The following is a 27,330-nucleotide window of genomic DNA, read 5'->3' on the forward strand; positions in this document are numbered from 1 at the left end:
GGTTATCATGGCTGCCCCCAGTGCTCCCCGTCCGAGGGCTTGTGGGCGTCGTACTGACTGACGGCTCCGCCACCGCGGACCCGCCCTCTGCCCTCGCCAGCCGTGCCGCGTTCGGGTCCGGGGAGCTCCGCGAGGCGGCGGCCGGAAAGGGAGCCATGGGGACTGTGCACGCCCGGGTAAGAGGCCCAGCGACCCGCGGGCCGCGTGACCTCTGGGCAGGCACCGCGGGGAGACGCTCTCGCCGCGGCGCCCGGGGTTCCTCCCAGTTGCGGGGGCGCCGGGGACGGCGCGGCCTGCAGGCCGGGTGGAAGGAGGCCGCAAAGACCTCCGAGCAGGAGACCGGGCCCCAGAGGAGGGACGTGACTTGCCCAAGGTCGCCCAGCGAGGCAGTGGCCCCGAAGGGACTAGCGAGCTTTCCGTGGTGACCTGGAGCAGAGCAATAAGCCTTTCTCTGCACGACCTGACTTCTCTACCTTCAGCCGAGCCGGGTTACCGGTCGCCTTCCGCAGGCTCCCGCTCAGCCCCTGCCGGGGTCGCGGTGGACCCTAGAGCAAGTATCCTTTGAAGACCTCCGGCCCAGACCCATCTAGAAGCCTGCCTTTCTCCTGCTTAACGGTGCAGAGACAGAACCTCTCCATGCTTTAGTTACCCCTTTTAAAGTGGAGGCGGGAATAGTATTTTCCAGTTTGTTGCGAGAATTAAGACACGATAGGTGAAGGTCCTTGGTGCGTCCTACCTGCTGGCCAGACTGCTCTCCTTGGTCCTAATCTTAACTGAGGGCCAAAGAATGAGTACTTGGCCCAGGTCACACTTGTTAGAGCCTCAGAATGTTCCAAAACTCAGACCTCCCAGCCTTCCAACGTTACTTTTATACTACGACACGGGTTGTTTCACTTGTCCTGCTCAGAAGTTTCCCGTAGTTGGCCGTGAGCTTCCCCAAGTATTTCGCACAGGCCCCTCGGCTTGGCCCTGGGAGTTGGACTTCACTCGGCCTCACAGATCACGCGTTCAAATGAAACACCGTGGCTGTGCTGACACACTCGTTGCCCTGTACTTGCTGTTCGGCGGCTCCTGGCTCACCCACCCCCACACTCGTTCCCCCCTCCTTCCCCCCCCCCCCCAGCCCCGGGACACAGTCCCATCTTCTAGAGCTCAGTTCAGGCCACTTGCTACATACACCTCCTCCTTATCTGGCCTCATTTGGACGCGCTGACTTCCTTGATATTGTTCCTGTGCTGCCCGTCTGAGCGCTGTTTGGATTTTTGTCTTACCCTTTTCCGGTCTAAGTTTCTAGATGTTACGACAGGAGCCGCATCTGACTTGGTTTGCATCCCTCGTAGCATCTCCAACAAAGTAAATGTTCCGCTCATTTATTACCGTAACATTTACCGGTGGTCTGCTAGGTGCCTGGCATGGCTATAGGCGCTGGCGATTCAGAAAACAACGACAAAAATCTTTGCTTTTATTGAGCTCCTTTGACGCTGACGTTGCTGCTCCTTTGATTCATGTGTTGGCAAGAAATGTTCTTTGATTTGAGCGGCACATGTCACTGGCCAGTGTTATTTGAACGTTTCGGTCAGGATTCGCAGTGAGAAGGCATTTTATGTTTGGCGGGTGGTGTTTACTATAAATATCAGTTTTGTTTTCTTATTTTTCTTATTTTTTAATATTTATTTTTGAGAGCGCATGCACCATCCGCATGGGGGAGGGGCAGAGAGAGAGAGAGAGAGAGAGAGAGAGAGAACAAGTGGGGGAGGGGCAGAGAGAGGGAGAGAGACAATTCCAGGTAAGTTCTGCTCTGTCGGTGCAGAACCTGATACGGGGCTCGTGCTCACAAACCATGAGGTCATGACCTGGGCCAGAGTCGGACACTCAACTGACTGGGCCACCCAGGTGCCTCCAAAGTTTGAAATTCTGATTAAAGGATATAAATGGGAGTGGCAGATCTTTGGTAGACCATATTTCATGCTTCGAAATTTCAGGAACTGTAATGGAATTTTTTTTTTTTTTTTTATAATGGACTATGCACCTTGTGCGTATTTGCTAAGCATTCAGATTGAATAGAGTGACTATGTGCATATGTTCCTAACCATGGTATATACTCTGCAAAGTTTGCACAAATTTAATATACTTTTTTACACTGTGTAAACTTAAATACAGGAAGCATATGTGTGAAGTGGTGCAGGTAAAAAGTTACTTTTTCAATTAGTTAACACTTTGAGAAATACAGTAATGATTCAGTTTTTTGAAATATTGCACAACAGGGGCACCTGGGTGGCTCAGTCGGTTAAACGTCTGACTTCAGCTCGGGTCGTGATCTCCCGTCTCGTGAGTTCAAGCCCCACGTGCTGTGCTGACAGCTCAGAGCCTGGAGCCTGCTTGGGATCCTGTGTCTCCCTCTCTCTCTGCCCCTCCTCCTATCCCTCTGTCTCTCTCTCTCTCTCTCTCTCCCCCCTCCCTCAAGAATAAACATTAAAAAAAAATATCGCACAACAAAAATGAAAAGATGATGATATGAAATAAATGATCTGTTCTTTGTCCAGCGTGGTCTTCCCTTTTCACTCACGTAAATATCCCGCTTCTGCCACTGTGAGGCAAGGGCTCTGTCTGTCTTGTTCACTGCTACATCCCCGGCTGTTAGCCCAGTGCTCAGCAGGCAGTAACACAGACTTCCAGTACCTAGAGGTGTCCCACTACGGGAAGGGCAGGTTCTGCCCCAAGAAGCCTGGCTCACATAGATGACGTTTAAGGCAGATCGTTTTAGGGAGAAAGTTATTCTGGGCCGAGAGAACAAGGTATGCGCAGACGTGTGCATAAGGGTCAGGGGAGTGGTGGGGGTTGAACTTGGAGGAGCAGGTGTGGGCCTTCTGGTGGCGGTCCCTCGCTTGCCCTGCTAAGGAATTTCGTTGGATTCTCTATCTGCAGGCACTCTTGAGGGCCATCACAGTCTTTTAGAGCAGGAGTGGAAAAGAGGACATGCCAGGTCGTTACCTTTCCAGAGAACCGGTGACGTGTTGGAGGAAGGACGTACTGACAAGAGTCTGTCTTGTGTCTGGGAAAAGGGGATAGTGTCCCAGAGTCTCCATTGCGGCACACGCTGCAGAGTCAAACGCTTCTGTGCACTTTGAAAGCACCTATTTGTAGAGATTTGGTGGAGCTAGAAGCAGCCAGATACTGGTTAGGACAGTGTTCCTCCAAATCTGCGAATTTGTGCATTTGCCTAGTGCCACACTGGCCCTGAATCCATACCTGGGAGGGCCTGGGTGTCCCCGTACTTAGGCAAGTCCCCATATTAAACACGTAATACCGTGTGTGTGTGCTTAAACATTCTGTTGTATTATCATGGCCCCCTGGAAGTCTATACCAGGCACAGCCTGTGCAATTCTTATTTCGAAGTTGCTTTAATGCTTTTGAGATGATGTCGGTTCAGATTGCAGCAAGTGACTGCTTTCTGGCACGTTTTATGAACATACGCAGCTCCTTTTAATGTGTGAATGAGACTTTCAGGGTGTGGAAAAATATGTTTTAGTAACTTGGTTGGTCAACGTAGTTATCCTATCCTAGGATGTATCCAATCTGGATGAAAAACATGAGGATGATTTCTGTAACACCAAAACAATTTGTTTTATCTTTGATAAATGCCTTTGTGGCATCTTATTTTGAACTACTTTTTTCTTGAGATGGGCCTTAGGTATACAGAACCAAACAGCCATAGTCGCATAGACCTCAGTTCGTGACACAGTCATGAGTAATACACTGGCCACCAAGGGCTCACTGCCTATCCGGGGCTTGTACGTCAGCAGTACTTACGTCTGCCCTGTGTTCCCCAGCCTCCACTCAACAGAGGGAAACACAGTACCGAGCTTTCTGGAACACCATCTAAAGACAAAACTCAAACGATTAAAAAAAATTTTTTTTTAAGTTTATTTATTTATTTTGAGAGAGAACGAGAGGAGAGGGGCAGAGACAGAGAATCCCATGCGGGCTCCACACCATCAGTGTGGAGCCGACGTGGGCCTCAGGCTCCTGAACTGTGAGATCGTGACCTGAGCCGAAAGCAAGTCAGGCACTTAGCTGACTGAGTCACCCAGATGCCCCAGAGATATTTGTGTTTTTGTGTAAGTTTATTTAACTGTGTTTTCTCCCTCCCTTTCAGAGTTTGGAGCCTCTTCCAGCCAATGGACCTGATTTCGGGGCATTAGGAGAAGAAGCTGAGTTTGTTGAAGTTGAACCTGAGGCTAAACAGGAGATTCTCGAAAACAAAGATGTGAGTTTTTGTTGAAGTGCTTGATGAAGTCACTGCCAGAGACATTGGCTTCCATAGAGCCCCAGGGAGACAGAGGATTAACCTGTCTCAGTGCCTTCATTGAAGAAGAGTTTATAGCCAACTGTTTTGGAAAGGCTGGTGACTTTTAGAAAAATAGCTTCTGGTTTTAGAGAAATAGTTTATTTTATTTTATTTTATTTTTTTAATATACTTTATTGTCAAATTGGTTTCCATACAATACGCAGTGTTCATCCCAACAGGTGCCCTCCTCAGTGCCCATCACCCACCTTCCCCTCTCCCCCACCCCCCATCAACCCACAGTTTGTTCTCAGTATTTAAGAGTCTCTTATCGTTTGCCTCCCTCCCTCTCTGTAACTTTTTTTACCCCCTTCTCCTTCCCCATGGTCTTCTGTTAAGTTTCTCAAGATCCACATATGAGCGAAAACATATGGTATCTGTCTTTCTCTGCCTGACTTATTTCACTTAGCATAATACCCTCCAGTTCCATCCACATTGCTGCAAATGGCCCCATTTCATTCTTTCTCATTGCCAAGTAGTATTCCCTTGTATATATAAACCGTATCTTCTTTATCCATTCGTCAGTTGTTGGACATATAGGCTCTTTCCATAATTTGGCTATTGTTGAAAGTGCTGCTATAAACATTGGGGTGCAAGTGCCCCTATGCATCATCATTCCTGTATCCCTTGGGTAAATTCTTAGCAGCTATTACTGGGTCATAGGGTAGTTCTATTTTTAATTTTTTGCGGAACCTCCACACTATTTTCCAGAGCAGCTGCACCAGTTTGCATTCTACCTGGGGAAATTTAGACAGACATTTTTATATTTATGTTATTTAAAAAAACAAAGACCTAAGTGTTTCAAGGATAAACCCAAATTATAATTAAGTTTATACTGTGTCCAGAAAAAAGAGTGAAACGTTTCCTAAACCTTGCTCCCTTTGAAATTTAAATCCAGCTGAAGAAGTGTAAGCACGTTTTCAGTGATTATATGATGAAGACCTTTTGCGACATTCTGATTACCCTCAGTTATGCATTTCCTTAATATTCCGTATTATCTCTGCTTTATTTCTCTGTTACTCATTGCCATCTACTAAACTGTAAACTTGTCTATTGCAAGCCCCTTTAGAAGGTAAGCTCCACTGACTCAGGAATTTATGTCCTGTTCACTTCTATATCCTCAATGTTTAGAATAAAACCTGGCTTGTAGGTAATCGGTGCAGTGCACTGTCACTGAATAAATGAATTAAAGAAGCATCTACAGACCGGGAGGTGAGAGGCTCTGAGCCAGCATGTATCACGCTTATTGAAATGCACACAAGCGCTCTAGCAAGATGTGCAGTTATTAAGTTAAGTTGGAGGTCATAACATCAGTGATCATCTGGCTACAGAGACCTTGTAAGTCTCAGTCACAGGAAGTAAACACCTGGCAAAATATAGGTTCAGATAACCAGTTGTTCTAAAAAGGCAGGAAAATAAATGAAGTCTGGAATGAAGAAGTGTGGATCATTAAACTTGAAAAAAAATCCTTGACTTTTCAGACATTTGTCTTTAGCCTTGATCTCTTGTTGTGTCTCATACCTAATAATCAGTGTCCTTTTATAACTACATGCAAAAGAATGAAACTGGACCACTGTCTTTCACCATACACAAAAAAGAAACTCAAAATGGATTAAAGACCTAAATGTGAGACCCGAAACCATAAAAATCCTAGAAGAGAGCACAGGCGGTAATTTCTCTGACATCAGCAGTAGCAACTTGTTTCTAGATGGGTCCCCTGGGGCAAGGGAAACAAAAGCAAAAATAAACTGTTGGGGCTGCATCAAAATAAAAAGCTTCTGCACAGCAAAGGATACCATCAACAGAATGAAAAGAGAACCTACGGAATGGGAGTAGATATTTGCAAATAAAGGGTTAGGATCCAAAATGGACAAAGAACTTATATAACTGAACACCAGAAAGAGACAAATAATCCAATTAGAAAATGGGCAGAAGACATGAACAGACATCCAAGGAAGACATCCAGATGGCCATCAGACACATGAAAAGATGCTCCACATCACTCATTATAGGGAAATGCACATCAAAACCATATTGCGATATCATCTCACGTCTATCAGAATGCCTAGAATCACACACAGAAGAAATAATAGGTGTTAGCAAGGATGTGGAGAAAAAGGAACCCTCATGCACTGTTGGTAGGAATGCAACTTGGTGCAGCCACTGTGGAAAATAGCATGGTGCTTCCTCGAAAAGTTAAAAACAGAACTAACCTATAATCTAGCAATTGCACTACTGGGTATTTATCTCCAAAACACAAAAACACTGATTCTAGGGGATACATGCACCCCTACATTTACTGCGGTATTATTTACAGTAGCCAAATTACGGAAAGAGCCCAAATGTCCATCAACAGATGGACACACACACACACACACACACACACACAACTGGAATATTAGTCAGACAACAAGAATGAAACCTTGACATTTACAAGGACGTGGATAGAACTAGAGAGTATAATCCTAAGTGAGGTAAGTCAGAGAAAGACAAATACCACGTGATTTCACTTGTATGTGGAATTTGCGAAATGAACAAAAAGAGGCAAACCAAGAAACAGGGTTTGTTTTTTTTTTTTTTTTTAAGTTTGTTTATTTTTGACAGAGATGTGGGCAGGGGAGGGGTGGAGAGTCAGAGAGGCACAGAATCCGAAGCAGGCTCCAGGCTCTGAGCTGTCAGCACAGAGCCCGACGTGGGGCTCGAACTCACAGACCGTGAGATCATGACCTGAGCCGAAGTGGGATGCTTCACCGACTGAGCCACCCAGGCGCCCCAAGAAACAGACTCTTAACCATGGAGAGCACACTGATGGTCACCAGAGGGGAGGTTGGTGGGGGGGGGGGGATGTGTGGAAATAGGTGAAGGAGTTAAGAGGACACTTACTGTGGGGAGCACAACATAATGTGTGGAAGTGTTGAATCACACCATACACCTGAAACTCATATAACACTGTATGTTATCTGCACTGCAATTGGAAAAAAACCAAAGCGGCATTTAAAACAAAAAAATGACAATCAGTGTCCCTTTGTCACATTTAGGTGGTCGTTCAACACGTTCATTTTGATGGACTCGGAAGAACCAAAGATGATCTCATCATCTGTGAAATCGGAGATGTTTTTAAGGCGAAAAACCTTATTGAGGCAAGTTCTCTCCGCTTGGCCCCGTTTCCCATTCCCTCCCGAGGAACCTCCACGTCTGTCTCAAACCACTGAGCTGCGCCCCAGCCTCTCTGCGCATGACCTTGCCCCCCACCCTGAAGGGGAGCCTTGGTGCGCCCAGGCTGAGCCTCCCCAGTCCCCCCGAGCGCCTCCTGCAAACCTAATGTGTTTTGCACACGCCTTCGCCTCTGGTCTCTCCTGCCCCAGAGGCTGGTCCGTTCCGTGTTCTTCGCCGCCCGCCAGCGTTGTCGTAGGCACCTCGGCTGGCTCTCTCCCTGGCACCCCGCTCGGTGCTCCAGCGTGCTCCCACGTGTGGTGGGTGCTCCGCTGTTAGCCGCTCCTGCTGTCACCTTGCGGCCTTGGCTCCGTTTATCCCCTGGTCTCTGTCCTGGATGTCAGCATCTCCGGTCCTCTCCCTGGAGGGCGCCTTCTGTCCTTCTCGGCCCTTGGAACCACATTGGACATGTCCGGGCAGAGTCCCCAACAGCCTCCTCCAGGTGGCCCCTGTCCGTACCTGATGTGGGAAACTGTTGGGGTTCGGAGCTGTTGGCCAAGAGAGAATTCTTGAGATGTCGTGGGTGCAAAAAGGTGGTTTTATTAAAGCGTGGGGACAAGGACCCGTGGGCAGAAAGAGCTGCCCCAGGATTGTGAGGAGTGACTGGTTACGTACTGGGGGAGTTGGGGGAGGTTTCCAAAAGGACTTTCAGATGCTAAAGAGGATTCCTAAGATACTGGAGGCCTGGCTGCGGTCAAGCTAAGGTGGCTTTTCCCTCCAGCAAAGCATTAACATTGAGACCTTAGGGAGCTCCTGAAGGAATGTTCTATTCTGCCTGCCTCAGGTGTTTGTCAGTGCGCTGCAGGTGGTAAGGAAATTTAGTTCTATCTACGTTTCCTTTTTGCCTTTGTTCCCCACATCAGTACCCAGCTGTTTGGCCTTTCTCACCTTAAGGAAATTGCTATTTAGGGGTGCCTGGGTGGCTCAGTCGGTTAAGCAACTTCAGTTCAGGTCATGATCTCACGGTCTGTGAGTTCAAGCCCCGCGTCGGGCCCTCTGCTGACAGCTCGGAGCCTGGAGCCTGCTTCAGATTCTGTGTCTGTCTCTCTGCCCCTCCCCTCTATGGTCTGTCTCTCTAACTCTCAAAAATGAATAAATGTTAAAAAAAAAAAAAAAAAAAAAAAGATTGCTGTTAAAAAAAAAAAAAAAATACTAAAGTTGGGCTCTGCCCTGACAGCCTGGAGCCTGCTTAGGATTCTCTGTCTCCCACTCTGGCCCCCCTGACATGCACATGCAATCTCAAAAATAAAGAGAGAAACATTAAAAACAGAGATTAAAGTAATACATAAGCACAGTGTGATGGTCCCCAGGGCATTGAGCTGAAAGGTAGGTATCCCCCCCAACCGCCGCCGGCCCCGGGCTCGCTCTGCAGAGGTAGCAGGGCTGGGGCTCCTTGTGCAGCCTTTCCGTGATAACCGCTGTGTTTCTGCACCTTTCATTTGTGACGCTGCGTGGAGAGCTCTTTTGTGGAACTCGTGCCCACCTGCCGGGTGAAATACCTGGCCGTCCTCCTCCAGTGCTTCGTCCGTCCCCTCACGCGTCCCGTCTCAGCGGGGCTCTCTTCTTGGTGGCTCGGCACCAAGCACTAAACCTCCGTCCTGGCCACTGGAGGAAGATAGTCTCTTTTCCTTCTCTCACAGGTGATGCGCAAATCTCACGAAGCCCGGGAGAAATTGCTTCGCCTGGGAATATTTAGACAAGTGGATGTTTTGATCGACACATGTCAAGGTACCTACCTGTTGTTGGCCTAGTGTCTCTGACTTCCCCTCCCGCCCATCCTGCGGGATCACGAAAGCTGTGCGTGTGGCCAGACGTAGGTTGCTCCTGGAGGTGTATCGAGCACATAGCTAGTTAGCCGTCCCAGGGGAGTAACTGGGATGATGGTGGTGAGTTTTATGTCTGGCTGAGGGAAGACTGGTGAACTTTGAAGGTACTGTCGTCCGAACCTGTAGATGGTGCAGGCGTTCTGAGAAGGATCGCGAGGAAGGGGGCCAGGCTTCGTTCGGGGTAGCCCAGCCCAGCAGGTGTCCGAACGGGCTCTTGGCAGCCAGGTTCCACCTACACATGTGCTTTAAACAGGAGGGCGCCAGGAATCGAGATCTCACTTTTTTTTTGCTCATTTGCTCGTTTGCCGTCTGACATTGTGCGAGGCTGTCAGCCTAGTCAACGTTTCTTCTTTGACCGATGAGCACCTGCTTCGGGCAGGCCCTGTGCTGGGTACCAGGGTGAGTCCAGCGGCAGAGCTTCCAGTCCGGTGGGGCGGCCAGCTCCTCTGTGCCCTCGGGGAGAGCCCCGGGCGAGGCTCTGCCCTCCGCGCGCGTCCAGCTCCGTCCTCACCAGAACCTGGGCCCGGGGCTAGTGTTGTTGCAGGAAACGTGTTTCCAGATAAGGAAGCCCGGGCTCAGAGAGGTTCAGTTGCCCCAGTGACCCAAGTGGCCCTTGCTGCTGCTCTAGAGTGCTCTCCTCCTGGCACAGGTCTCGTTGGCAGCTTGCAGGTCTCGTTGGCAGCTTGCAGGTCTCGTTGGCAGCTTGTGTAGCCTTTGCGTTCTCCTGCCTGTCGTAAACGTGACGTGCACGTGGTCCATGGGGGCGCTTCTGTCGGGTTCTCCGCCCCAGCTGCCCGCTAGAATTACCCGGGAAGTTGTGAAAAAGAACGGTTAGGGCAGCGAACCGTTCCGCGTGGTTCTGTGGCGGGGTGCTCGACATCAACCATCTGTCAGACCCTCTAGGAGGTACAGCACCGAGAACGGACCGCGCAGAACTGCCTGTATTTCCTCCCGATGTCTCGCTATTGACGTGTGGCTTGTGACAGACGTCCCACACCGATGCAAGATGATCGGAGACAGGAGTGTGTCGGGGTGGGGGTGGCTCTATGGGGACTGTCTATACTTTCTGCCTGATTTTTCTATAAACCTAATGCCTCTCGCGACAGTGAAGTCTATTGATTTAAAGAAAAAAAAAAAAAAAAAATGGTGCCAAGGCTGCACCCTGGCCTGTGTCTGAGGACCCAGGAGCCAGTGTTTAGGCAGCTCGCCACATGTGGCCGCTGCCCAGCCAGGGTGGCAGGGTGGGTCCTGCCCTTCTGTGAGCGGCGCCCAGGCCTTGCAGAGCTCGGCCCTGCTCCCTGGCACCCCGGGGCACATGGCGGGCGTCGAGGCAGCTGCAGGCACCGCACCCCTGGCTTCGCAGAAGGACGAGGACAGTTGCCTCTTAATTTGTGCTGAACTGCTTGCTCCTCCTTCGGGGTTGCCGCGGTCCCTCCGGTCACAGGAATTCTGCATTTAATGTCAGTTGCACGGAGGCCCCGCGTGTTTTCAAGGACCCCTCAGCAAATGCCCTCAGCAAATGACGTGTGCTGAAACAAATCCTGCTGCTTGTAGTTCCCTCCTTGTAGCAAAGTCTGACTGTTTCTGGTCTCTTCTGCCACAGGAGCCAGACACAGCTTTTCAGGTGTAGGAGTGCATTGTGGTTTTTGTGTCGGAGTGTTCTCGAACTTTAAGATAGAGGGTGTGTTTTCCAAGGATCGTAAAGCACGCTGACTTCAGAAGGCTCTGTCTCCTTGTTAGCAGTGGGACCTACGTGAAATCACAGGTTCTAGCTGTCCTGCTGACCAGCATTTCTCGTACACTTAGGTGATGACGCCCTCCCAAACGGGTTGGACGTTACCTTTGAAGTAACCGAACTGCGGAGACTGACGGGCAGTTACAACACCATGGTTGGGAACAACGAAGGCAGTATGGTATGATGTACTTCCTCGCGGTGGAACTTTCACCTAGGAGCTTTGAAACTGTGCCCGTTCTCAAAACTGAGGGTGGGTTTAAGACTCTGTCACACAGCGCCGTCTCTGCGGGCGAACGCGTGGATTCTCAGCGATCTTCCTAGAATTGATCATAGTATGTTGTAGTTTTTAACTTAATTATGCTTCCAGTTAGTTAACGTGCCGTGCTACGTTAGCGTGAGCACTCGAGGTAGCGATTCGGCAGCCCCACGCACCGGACCCCCGGTGCTCCTCACCTGCTTCACCCATCCCGACCAGAGTACGTTATAGATTGTTTGACAACAATACTAACGTCAGTGGTTCATTAGGGACGATTTGGGGAGTGTTTGTATTAAGTTTTCTAGTTCAAATTCTCCTGATTCCCTGGCTTCGCAGTTAGCAAGTGGGGCCTGTCTGTCGTCATCAGGCGTATGTGGGGAGCACATGCACTCAGCATGTTTGTTTTTTCTTTTTTAACGTTTATTTCTGAAGGAGAGACAGAGCGTGAGCGGGGGAGGGGCAGAGAGAGAGAGACACACACACACACACAGAATCTGAAGCAGGCTCCAGGCTCCGAGCCGTTAGCACAGAGCCTGATGCAGGGCTCAAACCCACGAATCGTGAGATCATGGCCTGGGCTGAAGTCGGACGCTTCACCGACTGAGCCACCCAGGCGCCCCCAACAAAGGCATGTTTTGATGAGTAAAAGCAATTCCAGATGAAAGGCAAGCCCTTCAGTCTGCATTTTTGTCCTGTGTTTAGGAGGACCCCTTGGCAGAGTCCTTCTTAACAGTTGCCATTCCTCCCGTTTAAACCACCGCTGTCTTTCCGTTCCCCTTAGGTGCTTGGCCTCAAACTCCCTAATCTTCTAGGCCGTGCAGAAAAGGTGACTTTTCAGTTTTCCTACGGAACGAAAGAAACTTCGTATGGCCTGTCCTTCTTCAAACCACGGCCTGGAAACTTCGAAAGAAAGTAGGAAGCCAAATAGATCGTTGAGTACGGTGGCTTGGCTGGTTTAAGAGTTAAAGTAGAGGCCTTGGTTGCGAAAAGACGCTTGACAGGATCGGCTGACGCTTCTGCCCTGTCACAGCGTGCCGTAGCTTTCCTCCTGAAGATGAACCCCAGAAGTGTATTTTTAAATCTGTTGATTTAAATGTGTACAAGTTATAATCCCTGTTTCAGCTGTTAAAGCTCTGTCCCGTTGTCTCCTAGTTTCTCTGTAAACTTGTATAAAGTCACCGGCCAGTTCCCTTGGAGCTCACTGCGGGAGACGGACAGAGGGGTGTCGGCCGAGTACAGCGTGAGTGACCTCCCGCCCTTCCCTTTCGTGCGCTTGCGTGGGGGACCAGGCGCCTGCGTAGCTGACTGCCGAAGTCAGCAAGTGGGGGCGGGCCGGGGGGCGGGCAGGCCTGGCAGCGGGCTGGCTCTCGCAGCGTGCGCGTCGCGGCCGGGGTCACCCTCTGTCCTTGGCCCTCTGCTGTCGGCTGCTTTCCCGGCCGGGCGCCTTGCCACGGGCCACGCTTGGACTGCCGGGGGTCAGAGAGTGGCCCGGCTCCGTCGTGGCGGCTGCGCTTCTGGCTTCCCCTGGGGCCGTGTGCTCATCCTTCCGTGGATGTGCTGAGGCCGACAGCTTCTGAGAGCCGGCAGGGTCGCTTCAGGTTACCGAGGGCCTCCCTCGCTGGTTTGCCCTGAAGGGCGCTTCCAGCAGGACGTGGCGAAGCGCAGCAGGTGGCATTCCTGCCGTCGGACCACTTTTTGGCTTCCTGACCACCCTGCCCTCTTTCCTTCCTTTTTACACTCGTGCCGCCTCCTCCCCTCCTGTTCGGGCTTCGGTTAGTGAGGAAAGACGGCACGCCGTGCCGAGTGAAAGCAGTTCTCCAGGGGTGGCCTTCAGACCAGCAGCATGGCCTCGCCCGTGAGCTGGTTAGAAATGCAAGTTCCTGGGCCCGCCTGCCTGCCGAACCAGCATCTTGGGGCGTCTGCCCGCCTGCTCCCTGGCGGTTCTGGTCTGAGAGCCCCTGCTGGAGCCCTGCCGTCACCCCCGGGGCTCGAGGCTGCTGTGCCGCTCGGCCCTTGTCGGCACCGGGGACACTGGCCGCTCGGGCTCCTCAGCCTCGCAGACAGACCAGGGTCGGGGAAGCCCCCGGCACAGAGGCGGACCGGCGGCCACTGGCTCAGGACGCGATGTGAGCATTTGTAGCTCCGTTTTCGATTCTCCGTGTGGCCACCTGCCCTGTGTGACAGGAGTAGCCCTCAGACTCCTTCCCGCCCTGTGCAGGGTGGGGAAGGGCCCCTCCCCAACCCCGGCTGACGCTGCCCTCTCCGGAGGCCACCGGCAGTGTGCCAGGGACTGCAGGCTTTCTCCCCATCCTTCTCCTGTGTCCCCCTTTATCCTTTTGTTCTAAGCCTTTTCTAAATAGCAGATTCTTAGGAATACCTCCTTTATCCACAGGAAATAGCAGAGGCGGAAGCTCTGTTGGAATAGGCCGTGGGGGAGGGGAAAAGGGAGAAGAGGGACAGAGGGCACTTGTGGCTGGCAGCCCTGGGCTTGAGAGACGAGCTCCTGGAGGCATGGTGCGCTCTTGGTGCCAGCGCAGGGTGGGGCTCACTGCGGGAGACGAGAGGCACCATCTGGCCTCTGCCTCGTCCTCCTGACGGTGCACACCGAAACATAAAATGTGTCTTCTGTGGGCAGTTGTGTTTCTCTTGGGACGAGCTGCCTTATAAGTTCTGGAAGAAATGATTTAGGCCAGCAGTACACCTGCCTCAGGCATTTTGGGGGAGCGGCGGAGTCTCGTGCGGCCCTAAGGGCAGAAATGGCAGGTGAGCAAGGCTGGCCTGTATCTTCTCTGCTTCGCCAACACCTGACGCGGTGCCTGGTGGGTGCTTGATAAGAGATCCAGTTGACGCGGGTGCCCCGCGTTCTCACCCTGAGCGAGGCCCGAGAGGGTGCCCAGCGCCTGACTCGCTCCAGGGAGTGTGAGGTGACCTGGTTTCCTCGTAAGAGTCACCTCATCGTCGCACCGAGGCCACCAGCCAGCGTTCACTGCTCACAAACAACCTGGGCGTCTCAGAGATGGGAACGTAGGTGGGCCTGACCCGGGGGCCGGAGGGTCGGGGCGAGAGGCAGGTCCCACTCGCCCCGGGTTCACTTGGCTCAGGCCTTTGGCCGCAGGAAGGACGCTCTTCGCTCAGCAGCGCCTCCGTCTCCCTCTTCTCGCCGGCCGATGTGGGTCACGGCCGTCCCCCGGCCTGGCTTGGGATCCGGGGCTGGGAGGGTCGGGTGGGGCCAGGTCAAGCCATCGTAGAGCCGGAAAAGAGGCCCGTGCGTTACAGAGCTGAGTGCGGCCCTCACACAGGCGGCCCGTCTCCTCCCCGGGGCACGGTCCTGCCGCTTTGAGCAGTGTCCCCGCTTTATCCCCTCCCTCTGCCCTTCCTGCCCACCATTCAAAATAGTGCATCTTAGGTATTTAACTGGTTGGCCGTGTGACGACGCCTCCTCCTGAGGCCCGACTGGGGACGACTCCCCATGTGTGCTTACAGTTTCCCATTTGGAAGACCAGCCACACGGTCAAGTGGGACGGCGTGTGGCGGGAGCTGGGCTGCCTCTCGAGGGCGGCGTCCTTCGCCGTGCGGAAGGAAAGCGGGCACTCGCTGAAGTCCTCTCTTTCGGTAAGGGCTCCCCTGTCCCACTGCGATTCGCAGGCGTTGGGAGGGTAGTCTCCACGCCCCCCGGGGACCGAGGAGGGCCCTGGGTTGGGCGGCTGTTGGCACCGCCCCTGTTACCGTGGGTACCGTCAGTGGTGACAGCAAAGGTGTGCCTGAGAGCCGGTCCTGGGGTGTAGCGGAAGCTGGCGGAGGTCACTCAGGTCAGGGTCAAGCTCCTTGAGAGGTCTGCCTCACCCTGTGGGCCCCCCCAGCGGTGAAATAGGGACGAGGTGCTGCTTTCCCAGAGGGATTTTCTGATGACGAAGTGACGTGATAGGGCGAGGGGTGCGGCCGGGAGCCCAGTCTGAGGTTGGTGCTCAGGAAACGCTCCTTGTCGCCCGACGCGCCCGCTCACAGTGAAATGCCTGATGCGCACGCGCGTCTCTTCCAGCACGCGATGGTCATCGACTCCCGGAATTCCTCCATCATGCCCAGGAGAGGTGCTTTGCTGAAAGTTAACCAGGTACCCTTCCTTCGCAGCGTGGGACCTGCTGGCCGGTGACCCGGGAGGGGAGAGAGCCCCACACGGGAGGCACATTCTCTATACGGCGCGCCTTCCTTTAATTATGGAGGTTGTTCTAGAACGGCTGGAGGGGGTGTCGGCTCTGGACCCGTTCCCCGTAGTGCCGTGTCCTGCGTCCACAGACAGAGTGGGGGTGGGGTTCTGGCCTCGGGGCTGGGGTCACTTCCTAGGCCGGGAGGAGGGTTGTGAGTGGGCTGAATGAGTCCCTTGGCACTGGTTAGACACCTCAAGGCAGAGACTCTGGATGCCGGCCGGGTGGCACCCTGGTTGTCCGCCTGGCCTTCGGGATGAGAGGACCAGCGAGAAATCAGATTTTTTCTGGGGCGGGCCGAATTGTACACGATGGGCGAGTTCTGTTTTCCAAACGCTGGTTGGGCGGAACGAGCCAGGCTGCCGGTCTTTCTCGCTCACGTACGGGAGTCACTGTGCAGCTGTTCACTAAGTTTGAGGCCTCTCCGTTTCTGACAATCCCGTGGTACCTTCTAGAACAACTGGAATCGAGCTTCTAGGAGACAGACAGAAGCAGTCTCTTGCCCGTTTAAAAGTACAAAACAACAAAATTAAAGAGCCCTCGCGGTGACGTGGTGTCAAAGCCTGGGCCTAAGTCTTCCTGCTCCGTTTTGACCTGCGGATTATTCGCCCACAGGAACTGGCCGGCTACACCGGAGGGGACGTGAGCTTCATCAAAGAAGATTTTGAGCTTCAGTTGAATAAACAGCTCATATTCGACTCAGTGAGTGTCCAGCCGGAACGGCCACCTGCATTTTTGTCCCCCGCATTTGTTGTCAGGAGCTCAGGTCCGAGGTAGTGAAGGCGTGACCCAGACCACAAGCGCAGAACATTCGTGCTTGACCTTTTCAACCTAGCCAGGGTTGAGGAAACTCTGGGGAGAAGCGATCCTTCTTCTCTTTATAAGGAACCCGTCAGCCATTTTATGCGGGACCCAGGAGAGCAGCTTCCCCGTTTGTCGGCTCGGGGCCATCGTGGGAACGTGTATGGAGGACAGAGGAATGTGCCTCCTTTCCCTCCTAAGGTCACTTCCATAGAAATTCTGAGTCTTCACCTTATTTTGCTGAGTCTGCAGGGCTCTGGGCACTTCCAGGAATTTCTTTTCTAGATCTTTAATCCAGTTTGGTCTGGTTTCTCCTGACTTGCTCAGGAATGGGGAGTAAGTGACTGGATTCTGACCGAGGCACAGGAGCCCCTGACGTGTTCTCCCGTCCTCCCAGAGCCCCGGGGACTGGGGACAGCTCTCTGTGCCCTGCCCCCCCTTCCCCCGACCTGTGCCCTTTGCTACCGTAAAACTCGGGGAGCCAGCGTGAATGAAATGATACACCGGTCTGTTTCTGAAGTCCCTTATCACTGCCCCTGGCCAGGCCTGGGCTCATCACCCCTTGAATTTCCTTCCTGCCTTTCCCCTGCTGCTGCTGGTCCGGTGGCCTCGCTGTTGTCCAGTTCAGTGAGCGGCTCCGGGTCCCCTCCCCGGGCCTCGCCACAGCCCGTGACATCGTCATCACTGGGTGCCGTCGTTTCAGTGGTGACCCTCCATTTCCTCTTGGTGGAGTCCTGTCGTGGCCTGTCACACTGCCCCTGGATTCTCGGCGAGAGGTCCTACGCAGCCACGGTCCCTGGGGGCGTCTCGTCCCGCCTGGGGCTGCAGCTCCGTCCTTGTGCCGTGCTCCCAGAGCTGGGCACAGTCCTCCCTCCCGCCCCCGGCGTCATGTGCTGCCAGGCCTTTTGACTGTGTTCCTCCTCGCAGACGCTTCAAATTCGGCGCGTCTGAAACCAGCTCTTCCCTCCCTCCCAAGTCTGTGCCTGACCCGGGCTCCCGAGTCCACTGGCTCACACACCTGTCCGCCCAGCTGCCCTTGACTGCCCTGACCGCTCAGAGCCCTCGCCCTGAAGGCCACCAGGCGCCAGGTCCCGCCTCTTCTGGCCGCTCAGCGTCCCCCAAATCCCATGCCGCTCTTTCCCGCCTTGGCAGGGATGTCCTTTTCTGGGCCGTGTCTGCTCCCCCTTCTCCTCCACGCTGCAGACGTGCTGGTCTTTCTGAAATGCAAGCCGTGGGGCACCGCTGTCCTGCGTGAAGAGGGTGCCGTCGACGGGGCACGCAGTCTGTGGTCCCGTCTCTGTCCCCTTCTCCCCGTACTTTGGCTCTGCTAAACTTACGTCCCGTCTCCCAGAAGGACGAGGATCTTTTACGTCCAGGCGCTCGTACTTTGTCTTCTGCTGGGGTCCCTTCTTTCTGCTGGTGGCTGGCCTCTCGTCCCAGCCTTGTTAACAGTTTGGCACGGGCTCACCTCCTGCAGGCCTCCTCTGACCCCCGGGCCAGGTCGGGGCTCCTGCTCGGTGCTCACAGCGCCTGTGCTTGTCTCCAGGTGTCACTCATCACCCCCCCTCACCCAGCACATCGGTATCGGCTGCCCAGCACCGTCTGGGCACCAAGAGTACCTCAGGAAGTAGAACGCGGCTCCTGCCCCCTCACGTTCTAGTGAAGGGAGACCCACAAGCAGGTCCGTGTGTGTGTGCAATTTAGCAGGCGGCGAGCGTCCTGAGGAATGAGACGACAGAGTAAAGAGAAGCGGCCCCAAGTGGGTGCTGTCTTATGTAAGATAGTCCGGGAAGGCATCCTGGGTGAGGCAGCAGAACCCAGGGCAGAGCAGGGGAGCCAGCCACGGGCTCTCTGGGCACGAGCTGGGTGGGGCCTGTTCCAGGATGAGCCAGGGTCTGCCGGGGCCACACAGGGGGAGGAGGAGGGAGAGCGCAGGGAGGACAGAGGTTGGACCAGGTGGCAGAGGGCTTTGGGCACCACGGTGAAGGTGAAACTGGTTTCCTCTGGGAGGGAGGCCCAGTTTGGTGTCACCGTCGGGGTGAATGGGGCGCCCGTAGGAAGCAGGGAGCGCTGCTGGGGGCTCGAAGGGCCCGCTAGAGATCAGGACACATGTAAAGGCGCCGTCCCCTGGCTGCGTGGGGCGTGTCTCCCACCTCGCTCAGCCTCGCCCCTCCTGGAATCAAAGCCCTGGAAGCCACGCCCTGCTGGGGCTTTGGGCTTGGGGTTTGCTTGTGTTCCTGTGTCTTGTTTGAAATTGGAAGTGGCAGGTTTTCAGAGTATCCACAAAAGACTGTCACCAAGCCAGATGTTCCCGGCGTGTAGCCCCCAGCGCAGAGCTCTGCCCCTGCTCGTGGCCAGATCTTGGTGTGGTTTCCAGCCCAGGGGGCTCGTCGCCGGGAAGGGGCGCGGAAGAAAACGGCTGTGTGTCTGTTCCTACAGGTGTTTTCCGCATCTCTCTGGGGTGGGATGTTGGTGCCCATTGGCGATAAGCCCTCAAGCATTGCCGACAGGTAAGGAGTAATGAGCGAGTGGGTATCTTGCACATGCTTTCCTTTGGCTCTTTTTGGTTGGTTTCTTAGAAGTTCTTTTAGAGAACCTTAACCATTTGGGAGAGGGAATATTTTAAATTTTATTTCAGTTTTTATGTTTAAGTTAACTTCAAAATATCCAACGTACCTCATGCTGAATAGGTTTTGCTTTTTTGATGGGGAGGGAGTTAACTTACTTCATAGTATTAAAAATCTTATATTCCCTTCTGAGCATGAGAGAATATAGTTCACATGCATTGCAGAAACATAAAAATAGACATTTAAGGAAGTAAAAAAAAAAAAAATCCTGCTCGGTGATCAACAGAGTTAACATTTGGAATTATTTCCTTCTAGTCTGTTATTTGTGGACGTGTGCTTGTGTGTGTGTGTGTGTGTGTGTGTGTGTGTGTGTGTGTGTGTGTTCACGTGCACATTATGTTGTCAACATACTATAATTTGCATACGCTTTTGTGGTCTCTCTGCTTTTAATTGTTTTACATTTTGTTTTAAAGATTTTATTTATTTATTTTTTTAATGTTTATCTTTGAGAGAGATGGAGAGACAGAGCATGAATGGGGGGAGGGCAGAGAGAGAGGGAGACCCAGAATCTGAAGCAGGCTCCAGGCTCCGAGCTGCCAGCACCTGGTTCCAACCCATGAACCATGAGATCATGACCTGAGCCGAAGTCGGACACTTAGCCGACTGAGCCACCCAGGTGCCCCTTAAAGATTTTAGTTTTGGGGCCCCTGGGTAGCCCAGTCGGTTGGGCGACCGACTTCGGCTCAGGTCATGATCTCATGGTCTGTGGGTTCCAGCCCCACGTCGAGCTCCATGCTGACAGCTCGGAGCCTGGAGCCTGCTTCCGATTCTGTGTTTCCCTCTCTCTTTTCCTACCCCCGCCTTGTGTTCTTTCTACCAAAAATAAGCAAATGTTAAAAAAAAAAAAAAAAGACTTTCGTTTTAAGTAATGCCTATACCCAACATGGGGCTCGAACTTACAACCCCAAGATCAAAAGTTGCATACTCCACTGACTGAGCCAAAACAGGTGCCCCTGTGTTCTCCCTGCTTTTTAAAAAGTTTTAAAGAAATTGTGGAGTAAACCATTCACCAAGTCATGAGAAATTGTTCGAAAGCTACGTTTTAATGTTTCACTGTTTGCATCTAAAGAACCCTGTGAAGAATATGATTTTTTGTTTTATTTTTGAACAAAATGAAGTTTTGTTTTATTTTTGTTTTATTACTTTTTTAAATGTGTACTTATTTTTGAGAGAGAGAGAGAGAGAGAGAGAGAGAGAGCGAGCAGGCAGGCAGTGGAGGGGCAGAGAGCTAGAGAGACACAGAATCCAAATCAGGCTCCAGGCTCTGAGCTGTCAGCACAGAGCCCGACACGGGGCTCGAACCTACGAACTATGAGATCATGACCTGACCCGAAGTCGGACAGTTAACCAACTGCACCCCCTAGGTGCCCCGAGAGTAACAATAATTCTATTTTGGTCTGTTTTCTTTTTTTTTTTTTAATTTTTTTTTTCAACGTTTTTTTTTTTTTATTTATTTTTGGGACAGAGAGAGACAGAGCATGAACAGGGGAGGGGCAGAGAGAGAGGGAGACACAGAACGGGAAACAGGCTCCAGGCTCTGAGCCATCAGCCCAGAGCCCGACGCGGGGCTCGAACTCCCGGACCGCGAGATCGTGACCTGGCTGAAGTCGGACGCTTTAACCGACTGCGCCACCCAGGCGCCCCGGTCTGTTTTCTTTTAGTATTATTTTTCACTTTCTGTAAGTTGGGATTGTACTATTGTATAATTTTTATCTTGCCTTTTTAAAACTTAATGTCACACTGAGCACATAGGAGGTGGTTTTGAAACAGAGCTGTGACGTAATGAATTCTTATAGACAGTAGATAATTCCTTTGTAACGGACAGTCCACACTGTCCCTCGTCTCTATAGAGACGGTCTATAGACCTCTATAGAGAGGTCTTTATTTGTGCCTCCTATCTCACTTATATCCCCCAGAAGTTTGAGGTGTTGGTTTAGATTTTTATGAAATGCCCCAGTACTCCTGTGCGTCTTCCCAGTCCTTCAAAGTTTTGCAATGTGACAGTGTCGCTGATGATGCAGTAGCAGACGTGAGCCTCACTCAAGTGTTTTCTGCATTTCATTGTAGCTTGTAGGTTTTCCCCTGGTGACTTTCTTGTGCCATCTGCCATTCCTTTTTTTTTTTTTTAATTTTTTATTTTAACATTTATTTATTTTTGAGACAGAGAGAGACAGGGCATGAGCGGGGGAGGGTCAGAGAGAGGGAGACACAGAATCCGAAACAGGCTCCAGGCTCTGAGCTGTCACCCCAGAGCCCGACGCGGGGCTCGAACTCATGGACCGCGAGATCATGACCTGAGCTGAGGTCGGATGCTTAACCGACTGAGCCACCCAGGCGCCCCTCGTGACATCTGCCATTCTGCTCTAGGTTTTACCTCGGAGGACCGACCAGTGTGCGTGGGTTCAGCATGCACAGCGTGGGGCCACAGAGCGAAGGTCAGTCTCTGCTCACGGTACCGCCGCACCGAAATTAGGGTCACGTCGCATTTTTGAAAGCGTGCGCGCCAGACCCTTGAACAAAGCGGGCCACCCCCCTCCCCCACGCAGGTGATCTGAGCATAATTTTGGACTTCCCAAAGTCTCCACGACGAATGGCCTACCGGAGGCCTCATTGGTAACAGTCAGTCGTCACTTACTCTGTAGGTCGTGTGTCTCATGTACTCTATCCTCACACTAAAGGAAGCTGCAGAAAAGAGAGGGCTGTGAAGGAAATCGTGAGGAGGAGGAAACACTTTTACAAAACTGTACCTAGTGAACATTTGTGTGTAAGCGCACTTGCACGGCCCGCAGCGTGTCGTTCAGGGGTCAGCTCTGTTCCGGTTCCCACAGCATCACACGTCTGTTTCCCCACGGCGCAATTCACACCTAACACGGCGCGTATCTCACGGCAGGCACGGGCAGGTGATTGTTGAGGGAACTGCAGAAAAATGAGAAAATCTAAGGAAAAAACGCTCCGTGCCGACCCGTGGTCCCGCTCCCCAGCGATGATACGCGTGAGCGTTCGTCGTCTGAACAAGCACCCGTTCGCGCCGGTGTTCTGGTCCGTCCGCCCGCTGCGTTCCAACCTGCTCCCCCCACCGCCCTCAGGAGCGCGTACGAGGAAGAGTGTTACGGGAACGAGCACTGCGTCGTTTTTAATAACCTTCGTCTTTTTTTTTGTTCGTCTTACTAAACATACTGTAACTTTTCTAAATGAGTAGATTTTGTTTTTGGGAGCAGTTTGAGGTTCCCAGAAAAGTTGGGCAGAAGGTACAGAGAGTTTCCACGTCCGTCCCCTAGCGTCCTCGATGATCGGCATCTCACGTTAGTTTTCAAGTCATCTCCGCGTCCAACGTGGGGCTTGAACTCACAACCTGAGGTCAAGTTGCCGTCGTAAGGCAGTACTGACGCATTCTCACTAAATCCCCCGTCCGCGTTCAGGCTCCCGCTGTGTGCTGTGGTGTTCCGTGGGTTCAGGCACGCAGCCACCGTTACGGCGCCCTCCAGGGTTCCACCCTCCCCCGCCCCATGCCTGACAACCCCCGAGCCGCCTCCTGTCTCCACGGTTTGGCCTTTTCCAGAGGCTCGCATAGTTGGAATCCTGCAGTACGCGCCCCTTTCACACCGGCCTCCCCGAGGTTCCTCCGGGTCTCTTAGGGCGCGTTTGCTCGTGTCCTTCTACTGCCGAGCGGCGTTCCTTGCGTGCGTGTCTGCACCATCTCCGTTCGCGGGCAGGTTTTGTCTGGACATAAAACCACAGCCTTCGACTGACCTGGGGAAATAGCAGTTCAGGTGGTTGCTGGGTCGGAGGAGAAAAGCGTGTTGCCTGCGTACGAGATTGCCAGACCGTCTTCCAAGATGGCACGGCGTTTGCACTCCCGCGAGCGGTGAGTCGGGGAGACAAAACCCTGGTCGGTTTTCACGGCCGCGCATCTCATCCTGTTGCCATACTCTCATCTTCGCAGACCACATCCCAAGCGTTGGACATTCAGGCCTTCTTTTTTCACGCGATTAGGAAACAGTGTATCCGTGAATAAGCTGAGTCTCTGTGCTCCTAAGTTTTACTCTTATGATGTGAAGTTGTAGGTGTGGAATTGCTAGGTCGAGGATTTTGAATGTTTTAAAGCTTTGCGTTGCTCTCTGGAAAGCCTGTTTCAGCCATACTTGTGCCGCAGCGTGTGAGAATTCCTGTTTTCTAGAACCCTCTCCGACGTTGACACTCTATCCGAGGTATTTCCGCACGTTACTAAAAACTTGAAAAACATCATTTAAACGGATGTGTGCTATTCCGTTACAAAGTATTGGGCCCTGATTTTCTGAACTGTTCTTTTAGTATCTTTGTTGTCTCCGTTCTGTAGTGTGACAAATAACGGCTGCCCTGTGCATAAATTTTTGGACAGAGTATACGTTTCTTGTCACTTGTTTTTAGAGTAGTTTATTAGTGTGTCATTTTTTTAAAGAGAAGTAACACATCAGGGGTAGTGTTATCCTTTTCATTACAAGGAAGTATTATATAGTGACTCTATGGAAGTCTAGGAGTTTATCATGTGCCTGAAAATTAAAACACAGTGACAGTCCACATGGTTCCCAATCAGCTAGGCCCTTGGGAAGAGTCTATGGGCAGGAACGTAAATTGTATAACTTTTAGTGAAAGTAGTTTGATATTTCATAGTCCATATCAAGAGCCTAAAATGTGCGAGGACTGTTAATAACAGCTCCAGACTGAGAACGAGAAACCAAATGCCCGTCGACCCTAGAGTGGGCGACCAATAGCGGTATCTTCACCCCGTGGACTACGACCCAGTGGAGTGAGCAAGAGCCCCTGGCCGAATACGCAGGAATGAGCCTCAGAAATGTGCAAAATCAACAACAGCAAAGCCAGGCCCAGGGGAGGCGTCAGATGGGATTCGATCCACGTAAAGTTTAGAGACAGGCTGGAGCGATCTGTGCCTCGGACAGCAGGGGAGCGGTCAGCAAGGAGAGCGGAGCCTTCTGAGGGCTGCACACGCCTGTTTCTCAGTCTGGGTGTGTTCCCCGTGGGGAAACTGACCGAGCTGTGTGCTTAGGACGTGCGTACTTTGCTGTGCGCATACTGTACTGCAAGACAAGGGTTTAAATGTGCGTGCAGGGGACTCCACGGGTTAGTGTCCACCTGTGTCCAGAAATTAGACACCAATATGACAGTAGACAGGAATAGGTAAGTGTGGTACACAAGTGATTATTCAGGCATTGAAATCACATTTCCAACTATTAAACCAGCTTTTTAAAAGCAGGACTAAACTATACGTGTATGTATGTGATGACTCACATTGCATTTTCTGAAGGATTCATCACACTTCACTGGGTGAAAGACACCAGCATGTTAGCTGATTGAGTGTTTTAATAGTAGAGATGAAAAGACAGGGGCACCCGGGTGGCTCAGTCGGTTGAGCGTCCGACTTCGGCTCAGGTCGTGATCTTGCGGTTTGTGAGTTCGAGCCCTACATCTGGCTCACTGCTGTCAGCTTGCCAGTCAGGGCAGAGTCCGCTTCTGTCCTCTGTCCCCCCCTCTCTGCCCCTCCCCTGCTTACGTTCTCTCAAAAGTAAATAAGCATTAGAAAAAAGAAATTAAAAGATATTTTTCCCCTTGTCTCTACTTCCCTAGACTTACCAGATCTTCTGCAATGAGTGTTATTACTTTTATGACCAGAATAAAATAGGTTGTTTAAAAGGTGGGCAGTTACTGGGAACTGGCGAACAAACACAGCTGGCCTCCTGTTACTGGTCATTTTTGTTCCCTCTGGAAGGTCGGTACTAGACCAGGGACTGAGGAGATGGCTGGTCTTTGGATGAACAAGCAGGTTGTTCCTTGAGGTTAATCTTGGAGACACCACAGTTTTCTTTTTCATGATTCCGTCATTTTGTATTAAAGAGTACTGAGCAAGACGCTCTACAAATAGTGTCTTGCAACAAAGTATAAACATTCAGGGTTATTTTTGTTTTCTTGTTGCTTTAACATCATAGTCGTTTATAGTTAAAAAGGACTGGATGGGAGCATTTTTTAGAAATAATACATTTATGTCTCAGTGGATAGCCTTCAATTTTGGCAAAAGTAACCTCGGTCAAAAAGAAGCAAGCAAACCGTAGGCGGCTACGAACCGTCAGCCATGGGCCCCTGCCCTGCGCATGTGGAGCTGGGCCTGCTGCTTCCCCACACAGCGGGCCGTGGGCGTGCTGGGCCTTCTGATGACGAGCACGGACGGCCGTTTCCCGACACCGCAGACCCCGTCCTGCATGCTGGCCCGTGTTGTGCTCTTGAACTTGTGGCAGAGGAATCCACTTCCTTTGCCGGGCGGCCGCGATCCGGTAACCTAGCAGTCGTGGAAAAGGCGATTTCCAAGAGCTCTCTCGCCTTATCCCAAGTACTCTACAGATAGGATACATTTCTCATGTCATCCTTTTCTAAACGACACTAGCATCGTTCTTCCAGTTCAAGCTTATAAAATAAACCAGGTGAGAAAGAGAGCCCCTGGATGGCTCAGTGAGTTGAGCGTCCCGACTCCTGATTTCGGCTCGGGCCGTGGTCTCACGGTTTGTGGGATCAAGCCCCGCGTCAGGCTCTGCGCCGACAGGTGCCGGCAGGGAGGCTGCTTGGGATTCCCGCTCTCCCTCCCTCTCCCTCCCTCTCTGCCCCTCCCCCGCTCTCGAGCGCACTCACTCTCTCAAAGTAAAGAAATAAACTTTAAAAAGAGGAAAATAAAAGAAACAAAGTGAGGTGGCCAGCACGGGGACTTGGTGAGCTCGCGCAGTGTGTGGCCTGCACCCACACACACCCACACCCACACACCACCCCCCCCACACACACACACACCCACACCCCTCGCTCGTACAGCTTGTGGGGCTTCAGTGTGATTCTGCACGCGTGAGCCTTTGTTTTCTCTGCACCTGTTCCTTGACTAGGAGACTACCTGGGCGGAGAAGCGTACTGGGCCGGCGGCCTGCACCTGTACACCCCCTTGCCTTTCCGGCCAGGCCAGGGCGGCTTCGGAGAACTCTTCCGAACACACTTCTTCCTCAACGCGGGGAATCTCTGCAATCTCAACTACGGTAAGGCCTGGGGGGCTCGCAGACCGCCGCGGCACCGTGGCCTTTGTGTTTAAAGCACGGCGCGCGTGGCCTCTGTGTTAGATTTCGTAGTCTTTACGTTTAGAGATGGCCTTGCCTTACAAAAACTCCTTACAACGCCTGACGTGGTGCTCAGAATAAAATTGGTGAATGGAACACAGGTGAAAAATCGTCATCAGATGCTGTCCTGCAAAAATCTGCTTACACATGCACTCAGCAGACATTTCTGGAGCACCTGCTCTGTGCTGGTCGTTACGGCCACAGAGCTGAGCTGGGTTTGCTTCCTCCTCATGGGGCTCGGGGCGGAGGAGACTGAGGGCCAACGCATCCGGTTAGGGGGTTGTGAAGAGGTGTCTGGAGAGCTCCCTGGAAGACAAGGCCCTCAGACGGAGGCGTGGAGCAGGAGTGGTGCTGGTGGTCGGGGGCTGGGGAACTGCCCTTTCAGGCCAAGGGGACAGTATGTGCTGGGCCCGGAGGACTGCTTCCGGGGCAGTGAGAGGAAGTATGCTCCCAAGCCCTCTCTTGATTTCAGTCCTAGACCCACTTCACGTGTTCTCCTTGAATAGCTAGGCCACATGGCAGGGAAGAGAGCCAGGGCCTGTCTGAGGACAGCTCACGTGAGGTCACATCCTCTTTCCTCTTTCCTCTTTCCAGGGGAGGGCCCCAAGGCTCACATTCGTAAGCTGGCTGAGTGCATCCGCTGGTCCTACGGTGCCGGGATCGTCCTCAGGCTCGGCAACATCGCCCGGCTGGAACTTAATTATTGTGTCCCCATGGGCGTGCAGAAGGGGGACAGGTAAGTGTTCAGAGTTCTTCCCCGCGGTTACGTTGTTGTACCGGCTAGTCATCTCGTTTTGGTTTGCACCTGGTTAATCATTTTGTCCGTGGCCTTTAAGAGTCAAGATTTTTAGTAGTAAATTGCGGAATAGCTAGCAAAACAATGAAAATCGGGGCGCCTGGGGGCTCAGTCGGTTGGGCGTCTGACTTCGGCTCAGGTCATGATCTCGCGGTTCAGGAGTTCGAGCCCTGCGTCGGGCCGCGTGCTGACAGCTCTGAGCCTGGAGCCTGTTTCAGATTCTGTGTCTCTTTTCTCTCTCTGCTGTCCCCTGCTCATGCTCGCTCTCTCTCTTTTTCTGTCTCTCAAAAATAAATAAACTTTAAAAAAATTAAAAAAAAAAAAAAAAAAGAATGAAAAAATATTTTTCTCCATGGTGTTTTCCTCCATCCAGTCTGGAGGAAAAAT

At 52.3% G+C, this 27,330-nt stretch overlaps 1 protein-coding gene across 2 annotated transcripts in view; it reads left to right on the forward strand.

Annotated features, from left to right (window-relative positions):
* Nucleotides 1-27,330, forward strand: part of SAMM50 (SAMM50 sorting and assembly machinery component) — a 33,848-nt gene continuing 6,518 nt past the window's right edge. The window contains exons 1-14 of one of the 2 annotated variants that reach the window (XM_030320871.2): nucleotides 1-176; nucleotides 4,157-4,267; nucleotides 7,384-7,485; nucleotides 9,199-9,286; nucleotides 11,191-11,297; nucleotides 12,157-12,287; nucleotides 12,528-12,615; nucleotides 14,859-14,987; nucleotides 15,415-15,486; nucleotides 16,193-16,279; nucleotides 18,818-18,888; nucleotides 21,373-21,440; nucleotides 25,923-26,069; nucleotides 26,742-26,883. In XM_030320871.2, the coding sequence (XP_030176731.1) occupies nucleotides 156-176; nucleotides 4,157-4,267; nucleotides 7,384-7,485; nucleotides 9,199-9,286; nucleotides 11,191-11,297; nucleotides 12,157-12,287; nucleotides 12,528-12,615; nucleotides 14,859-14,987; nucleotides 15,415-15,486; nucleotides 16,193-16,279; nucleotides 18,818-18,888; nucleotides 21,373-21,440; nucleotides 25,923-26,069; nucleotides 26,742-26,883 (1,364 nt within the window). In that variant the 5' untranslated portion in view covers nucleotides 1-155. The remainder of the gene's footprint in view (nucleotides 177-4,156; nucleotides 4,268-7,383; nucleotides 7,486-9,198; nucleotides 9,287-11,190; nucleotides 11,298-12,156; nucleotides 12,288-12,527; nucleotides 12,616-14,858; nucleotides 14,988-15,414; nucleotides 15,487-16,192; nucleotides 16,280-18,817; nucleotides 18,889-21,372; nucleotides 21,441-25,922; nucleotides 26,070-26,741; nucleotides 26,884-27,330) is intronic. The other variant, XM_030320872.1, reaches the window with a different exon arrangement.

The sequence above is a fragment of the Lynx canadensis genome, chromosome B4, assembly GCF_007474595.2.
Source record: "Lynx canadensis isolate LIC74 chromosome B4, mLynCan4.pri.v2, whole genome shotgun sequence".
Taxonomy (NCBI): Eukaryota; Metazoa; Chordata; class Mammalia; order Carnivora; family Felidae; genus Lynx; species Lynx canadensis.